At 37.7% G+C, this 8,346-nt stretch overlaps 1 protein-coding gene across 1 annotated transcript; it reads left to right on the top strand.

The window, feature by feature from the left end:
- The first annotated feature begins 4,558 nt into the window (after positions 1-4,558).
- Positions 4,559-7,519, top strand: LOC133990710 (ABC transporter F family member 4-like). The gene is made up of 5 exons (XM_062429110.1): positions 4,559-4,575; positions 5,322-5,686; positions 5,993-6,069; positions 6,444-6,493; positions 7,431-7,519. The coding sequence occupies exons 1-4, from the start codon at positions 4,559-4,561 to the stop codon at positions 6,480-6,482; spliced, it is 498 nt and encodes a 165-aa protein (XP_062285094.1). The 3' UTR covers positions 6,483-6,493; positions 7,431-7,519.
- The last annotated feature ends 827 nt before the right edge of the window (positions 7,520-8,346 follow it).

Below are 8,346 nucleotides of genomic sequence, written 5' to 3'. Positions count from 1 at the left end.
ATCTGACGTCAACATCTTTAAAATCAGAACTTGGAAAAAAATGAAACTTACTGCAGCTTGTTGTTGTTTCCACTGAAGAGAAAACATAAAAAAAAAAAAACCTCACATGAGGGGGAACTTTGCGTCTGGTTTTGGAGACTGTGGGTTGACCTGTAATCTCTCCTGCAGAAGCCAAACCCGGCCGAGCCCGCCACCTCCGACCCGACAGCTGAGGAGACCAATGACATGCCAGCAGAGAGCGATGCCCCGCCCCCTGCAGGTATGAACCACCAATAGTGGAGTGAAAACAGGGTTGGTCTTTACATGCTATGCTTGGCATCTTTTCTGTGTCTTTATCACTGCGATGACAAGAGTCACAAGCTGTTGTGAAGAAACCACTCAGAGGCCGCTGTCAGGGGTCAGGGTGGCGGACTTTCACTGCATTTCAGAGCTGCAGATGAAAGACCACATGATCATTTTCTGTTTATTATGAAAATTAAAGCTGAAAGGAATGCGTGACAGACAGAATTGAGTTCCCAGTTAAATTACATATTTTAAATGTTATTGCATGTATTTGCAAGTGTAAAAACAATTAGGAAAGTGAAAGTTTGGAATTGGCAATAACCGATATCATCTATATTTTTATTATAGACACATTTATACACATTTAGCAGCCTCATTCATCAGCTCTGTGTCCTTGTGTCAGTACTTCACATCCAGAGGAATAAGTCTTTATTGAGGTGCATTGTGTTGAATTTAGTAGCATCTAGTGGAATGGATGTTTTATTCAGAGTATAATCACCTGAAAATAACACTTGCTATGCTTAGAATGAGTCTTTTTAAGTCTACATAGAGAGCAGGTCCTCTTTTACAGAGATTGCCATGTTTCCTTTTTTTTTGTTTAATTCACACTGTGGTCTTGCTGGTGTTTAACTTTGTTGTAACTAATCTAAAGCAGATATCTTTCTCTGCTTTTCTCTCTCTCTCTCTCTCTTTGTTTTTAATCAAAGAAAACGTCAAACATTGATGACAAGTCTTCAAAATGAATGTCAAAGAGATTGTGAAACCCTATTCACAGCTGATAGGAGAACAAGTGTGGCCCTGATACTGTGATGCATGTTAAAGTATCAGTTCGCCCATATCACTAAAAAAACATTTAGATAGTTAAACTGCTACCTCCAGTAATGGTAATGAATGGATTATTCCCCCTGTGATACTTAAAAACATTGAGTATTTTCCAGAAAAATCACAGACATTGTGTTGCTGTTCCTTTTGGAGAATCCAGAGAGCGTGCAGCAGCATTTAGAGAGACTATTACCTCCAGTCAAACATGGTTCCAATGAAAAGATTTCTGAATAATCCAGAGTGACTAGGACACAGTTTCTGGGAATATTCATCACTGTGGGGTTTTATTAATGTAATTTTTCAATGCTGCGAGCCTCAAAAATCCTTTGTATTGGGGTGGATATCAAAGAAAACAAGTTTCTTTTGTGAATTGGATGCAAGTTTCCTACTCGGCACAACCGCCTTCTTTCATTTTACATCAAACACTTACAAGTAATTCTGGAGGAAAAAAGAAGCATACTCCCTTTTGTTTTTTTGTTTCTGGCTGTTTTTTAGTACCGAACCCTTGGATCATTTTATTTGAAGCAAAAGAAAGTAAGTCGTGAAGTTTAAGATTTTACCTTGGGGCACTTGGATTCAACGCCATTTGTAAAGAGTTTTTTGAAGGATTGCTGCCAAAGCTCAGAGAAGCGGCTCTGTTCACAGCAGTTTTCAAATGTCAGTCACTTGTTTTAACTTCTCAAAGGGGGTTTGTTAAGCTTGTCAGAGCTTGTTAAGAAAGCTAGAGTGATGGCTAGCCTGAGAATCGCAGTCATCTGGAGCACAAATCACCTTATTCACCAATTGTTTTTGTGATGTTGGTGCAGAGATGCAGGAATCTGACACTATATGAAAGGTGACAGGACATTAATGAGTGGAAAATCTAAAATTAGATACCCGGATATTGTATCTTAATTCTGATGTAATGCTTGCTGATGCTGTGTCAGAAAAGAGTAGTTTTTTTGATGCTAGAGGTTTTATTGATCCACATTATAGTGCTGTTGTCGTAAGCCTGGGTAAAGTGTACTACATTAGACATTACTGAGGCCAAGAAAAAACATAATTTAAGTTATTTTGATGAAGGATGAATAAAAAAAAAAACAGTCCAACATTGGTAGTGACTCCCTGGTGTCTCTGCTGGTTGCCTGGCTACCTCACAGTGATGACGAGAGGCCAGAAAGTTATTGCACCCAGCCAAGAATTAGTCCGGCAGATTAACCCCCCTATAAGGAAAATGTGTTGTTTGAATTAAACAAATAAGAAACATGTAAATAATAATAATACATTTTATTGATAGAGCACTTTTAATACTCAAAGACGCTTTACAGAATCAAAGACAAATTAAAACAATAGATGCTCTTTCTGTTAAAGTTGAGAGCAAAAAGAGGTGCAGTTAGGTGACATTTTAACATTTTAGGTACATTTTCTTTCTTTAGATTGTAGCAAAAACTATTAAGATTGTATTTTAATCTGTCAGAAACCACATTACGGTATTTTTCTTCTGGTTTTTTTGGTTACATTTATTTTTATTTTCAGTTTATTTGCTTACCGTCTCGTCTCTGATTGTTTTAGCAAACTGCTGTGAGCAAATTAAAGAAAAATAATAATAAAGTTTAAAAAAATCTCTAGACACAGACTTACATTTTAATATCATGAGTAAATAGTTTAAATGTCTGCTTGTGCAACAGTAATAACTTTCCTAAGATTTCAAAAAAAGATAACGTGGTGTTTTTGTCTCGTCTAGAGCCTGACGTTGTCGCCACAACTGAGGATTTAAAGGAAGAAGAAGAGGAAGCAGAAAAAGAGGACGAATCTGAGGTACTAAAAGATAAAAAATGTTTCTATGGGACTGAGTTTTTTGGCTGGTTGTTGGCTAAAAAAGCACAAATCTACACTAACTCAGAGTTTAATTGGAATCAGAGAGACAGTAAGAATATAAATAAAACTAATAAGACTTTTTATGTATGTTCACGTAGAAGACGGAGGACGCTGACCTCACATCCTCGCTGAAGCCCGAGGACCAGACAGAGACGCCAGCAACCACAGAAGAGCAAGACGGCACTGATGCTGGTAAATCAAGATTTCTGTCATTTCAGTTCTTTCTCAGCGTCAACACTGCACATCTGTATATGATATATTATTTATGATTTATTTAAATTCATACATGCTGTGTTTCAAAAATAATGTCAAAGAAACGGGAAAAAGAATTTGCAATTTCTTCACGTCTCTTCCAGAAAAGGTAACTGTGGAGGATGCAGAGGAGCCAGCAGACCCAGACGCCTCCATCACCCTCAACATACAAGTGGAAGACGAAGCTGAAGCAGCGGAGCAAGAAACCAGCCAACTGGTCTCCGAGGAGACTGCTGACTCTAGTGAAACCCTCCAATCTCCCAAGAAGAAGAAAAAGAAGAGCAAAAAGGATGCGGACACGGCAACCGCAGACTCCACCAGCACAGACACATCTGCGCTAGATACATCCAGTGATGCTCCTCTCTCCACCAAGACTGGCAAGAAGAAAAAGAAGGATAAAAAGAAACAGGAGGAGGAGGAAGTAGTGGAGGAGGTAGTGGAGGTGGAGGATCAGAAGAAAGAGGAGGAAGAGGATTTGTCTGAGGTCACTCCATCAGAGAAGAAGGCGGCAAAGAAGAGGAAAAGGGAGAGAGCTGAAGTGGAAGAGGAGGAGACTCCAGTCACACCTTCTGAAACTAAGACCAAGAAGAAAAAGAAGGTAAAAGATGTAGAAGAGGAGGCTGTAGGAGAAGTGGCGGAGGAAGAGGAGGAGGAGGAGTGTCCAGCAGAGACGGTGGAAGAGAAAAAGAAGAAGAAGAAAAAGAGAAAGAAGGAGCTGCCGTCTGATGAAAAACCAGCAGAGGGCGACGACGACAAAGAAAAGACACAGGAGGACACAGGTAGTCATCATTAGTAGTAGTTAATTATAAAGGAAGACACCAGTAATTGTTTCACTGGTTTCTCTCTCTCTCTTTCTATATCATCTGTTCACTGATATTTTCTCTCCTGCAGATGGCAACTCTTCTCAGCTCTCCTCGGCCAAAAAGAAAAACCGTCTCAGGAAGAAACTCAGCCTGAGGAAGAGGTTGAGACTCCACAAGAAAGACCTCTCAGGCAAAAAGAAGTCAGTGCAGTTTTATCATTTCATTAGTGCATTATCTTTGTTTTAAAACGTCAAATTTACACCTAAATTAAACAACTTCCCTGTGCATGCTCACACGAGATACAGAGAAGATAAATTCACCCTGAAAGATATTTTGTGCTAAAGATTCTCAATACACATTCTAAAAATACTATTTACAGCTGCAGAGGATATGAGAGGATGTGCAATGTTGATTATTAAGCTACCACTAAGTAAAAAAAAACATTGTGCTCAACCAAAAGTGAAAGTTGAAAGCACAGAAAGAAGTTTGTGCACCCAAATTAGTGAGGTTGCTCCTGTAATCACACTTAACAAGAAGCAGAAATGTCCGTCAAACTTGAGTACGGGGGAAAAATGCACAAAGAAAACTAAAAAGGACCAGTCTAATGGGTGCATTAACTTTTTTTTTTATCAAACAAAGGTGTAGCCAACTAATTAGGCTAATTAGGCTCTACTATTTCTACTAATGTCATTTGAACAAGCAAAAGTCACAGCTGGCTAAACATGATGGTACTTGAATGTTAAGTAATTATATCCATACCATACTAATGTTGTGATACTATATTTTTGATTTTACATAGTAAAAAAGGAATATTCCAAGTGAAGTTTACTGCTTCATTGCACTGATGTCACTTTATAAAAATGTTTATTCTTAAATTGTACATACCTCTGTTACATATTTTTTATTGAAAATGTTTATAAGTGTGTGTTTATGTATATATTCTGTATATATAAGATTATCAACCAATATATTGAGATTGGAATTTTTTTCTTCACTAATATTGGCATCCATCGAACCTGAAAATCCAGTATCGATCAGGCCCTATAGAAGATATATGTAAGATTTGCGAATGTGCAATAAGGAAAACACACAAAAAATATATATGTTCACCAAAAAGGCAAAATGAAAAGTAGGAAAGTTTAAAAGGCTTCATTATAGTGGCGTTATGATAAAAACAAAATCCACACATATCAAATGCTCCCTGGTTCTCCTCAGGGTCAAACAATAGTAATAATACATGATGCTTAATGTGAATATTTTATTTCAAGGGTTATGAAAATAATTTAATATTAAACATTTTTTCAGACCAAAAGCATCCAAAAGACCCCCGCCTGACCCGGACTCTGCTGTGGAAGACGACACACCAAAGAAGAAGAAGAAAAAGGTGAAAATGAACACTGAACAAGAAGAGAATTCCTCAAAAGAAAACCAACCTCCAAAGGCGAAGAAAGGGAAGAAGAAGAAGAAGGGCAGCGTGGTGACTGAGGAGGAGGAGAAGGAAGGAGGTGCTGTGAGTGACCAGAATGATGAGCTTCCTGAAGCTGCCGTCTCCTCTCCGCTTTCAAAGAAGGGGAAGAAGAAGAAAAAAGGGAAGGCTGGTAAAGTCGAAGAGACGACGGAAAACTCAACTCCCACCACTCCAGCCCACGACGTATCTGCAAAGAAAAAAAGTAATATTATACATTTCGTGACTTTTTAACAGAATTTTCCAATTTATTCCAAGTTCACAGCTATTTTAGACCAATATGTGTTATTTGTAGTCAGAAGCAAGTAAAACATCCTTATTGTCACTGAGAAAAGAGAAAAACAGTGTTTTTAGTGCATCTTGTACCAAATTCTGTCCATATTGTTTATAAGAGCTAACTACAGAAGCTGCAGGCTGTCTTTGTTTTATTTTGTGAAAGAAGTGCAGCTCTTCCTTTTGAAATGATTCATGACTTCATGGTGTGCTGATATTCATGTGATGCTGTTTGCAGAGAAGAACAGACTAAAGGAGAAAGTGGAGGAGACAGAACCGGCTCCAGATGTAGACACTCCAGCAACTGTTTCAACGGTGAGACGCCAACTAGAAGAAAAAAATATGTTTGATTATTGGCTCATAGTTTTACACTCCTAAATGTTTTCTGCTCACAAGAAATCACACTTTGACTCACAATAGATACATCTTCTTTGGTCTATTCTTCTTTTGAAATGTACAAGAAACTAGCCATGTAGTGATCAGAATGTGTTTTTAATGGTAGCTGATGAGTTTAATGAATGAGCCTATTACTGTGATGATTTTACCATCTAATTATTACTAAAGCTGCAGTAAAAGTCATTTTAACCCTCATATACTTTCATATTCAACACCATCACAGTAAGAATCCCCTCTGTCTATGCCAGATTCTGAACCACACTTTCTTACATTATTATTTTGTTTATTTCCAGAAAAAGAAGTCAAAACTCAAAAAGAAGATCTTTGATTGATCTTGATTTGGGTAAGTAGCGACTCCTGGTTTTCAACTAAATTTGATGTTTTATGAAAAATTAGGTATGACGGCTCATTTCATTAATGGCGCTTTTCCACTATACAGTTCTAGCACTACTCGGTACCAGGAACTATCTTTTCCATTAGTACTTACTCAACATGGGCGTGGTCGTCATAGCACGGCTGCACGAAACTGCCATGACTTCGTTTTATATGCGACACAAACACATAAACAATGGAGGCAGTGGAGTACTTGCTGCTGTATGTGGCTTTTTGTCAAACACAAAGCAAGAAAATTGAGCCATATAGCTCTAACGCTGTTGCCGATATTTAAAAATGCTGGGTTTGATTCTTGTGTGGGACGGCTCATGACTCTTCCAGCGACAACTCTTCTGACCAATCAGTGGCCGGCAGTCTGTTGACGTCACATTTAGTATCGGCTTGACTCGCTTGGAACCTCACCAGAGCAGGTTCTAAAAAAGTACCAGGTACCAGGTACTATCCCTAGTAGAAACCCAAAAAAAACCGAGTCGAGTAGTGCTGGAACTGTGTAGTGGAAAAGCGCCATAAGATCCATTTAAGAAGAGTTGACTCTGAAGCTCTTCAGCACACAATGTATTATTTTCTATGTGTTTCTATAAAGTGTTATTTCTGCTTTTACAGGCTCTTCAGATGTGTTACTCTTGACTTTTTTTGTATTTCAGTTCGATCCAGCTCAAATTTCACAGTTCCCTCAGGAAGTGTTGCTTTTCAGAAATGTTTTACCATAAAAATCAAAGTAATAAAATTCCATTAAAACATAATGTAAAACTTTACTGATAGCCTCGAAACTTAAATAAAAGTTAATACAGTGCACCTACAGCAAAAATCAAAGTTTCTGTTCTTTCTCTATTCAGTTTAAACATCTATTTTTGGTAATAATTGAGTTCTTCTATTTCACCCCTCAGTGTATTTCTCTGCTGTGACATCGATGGAGGATGATAAAACTTGGACCTGAATGACCTTAAATAACGAGACAATCTGGATAATGTTCGTGCCTTTTTACTCCCGATGTGTCTGAGATGAAAGGATCCCCTCCTCTCAGAAACAGATGCTTGAGGGATCGTCAGGTTTCACTGTCTTCTGTTTTAAAGCTGTGAAGAAAAAAAAAATACAACTCGCAAACATACAGTTGCAGTTTGTTCATGTTTACATTTTTTAATAGCTGCTCATACTGTTTAGTTTGAAGCTTGTTTTTTTAAGGAGGGAGAACTTCTCCAGAGGAAAAACATAATTGGGATATTTGAAATAACAACAAATAGTCAAATTATGACAAAAATTCAGCTGATGGCAACTTCTAGATAGCATGAAGCTGTAGTTTATACTCACTGGCCTCATTATTACGAACACCTGTACATCTAATACAGCGGTTCTGCTTTAAATTCTACTTTTTTTTAAAGTTCGTACTAAGTGGTGGTGGCGTACTGAGGTGCATTATATTAACTGGTGTTCCTAATATTTTGCCCCCCTCGTGTATGTTAATGGAGTGGACAAAATATTAAGAACTCCATTCAATATAATGCACCCAAATTTAAAGCAGGGCTGTTGTATTGGATTGAATTAGATTGCACAGGTGTCCCTAATAACGAGGCCAATGAGTGTAGTTAACATGTCAAGTGCCAAATAAAGAGCTTCCAACTATCTGAAAATGTCTTTTTTTAAACTGGAATCACCACCCATTTAAGTTTATTTCAATATATTATCTCTAAGACTGCGTGTAGTTTGAAAATACAAATTAAGATTTCTTGTTTTATGTGAAAAACAGTCCCAAAAAAACCTCAAAGATATTTAAGTTGCAGCAGAATAAATACATGCAGCATATCT

This window comes from Scomber scombrus, chromosome 11 (assembly GCF_963691925.1).
Source record: "Scomber scombrus chromosome 11, fScoSco1.1, whole genome shotgun sequence".
NCBI classification, from domain to species: Eukaryota; Metazoa; Chordata; class Actinopteri; order Scombriformes; family Scombridae; genus Scomber; species Scomber scombrus.
This window is presented reverse-complemented; position numbering and strand designations above follow the sequence as displayed.

What these genes read in the sequence shown, in the direction of transcription:
- LOC133990710 (XM_062429110.1), top strand. An exon ending in CGTATCTGCAAAGAAAAAAA is followed by an intron (nt 5,687 to 5,992) that starts GTAATATTATAC and finishes TGCTGTTTGCAG; the next exon opens with AGAAGAACAGACTAAAGGAG. An exon ending in CTCCAGCAACTGTTTCAACG is followed by an intron (nt 6,070 to 6,443) that starts GTGAGACGCCAA and finishes GTTTATTTCCAG; the next exon opens with AAAAAGAAGTCAAAACTCAA.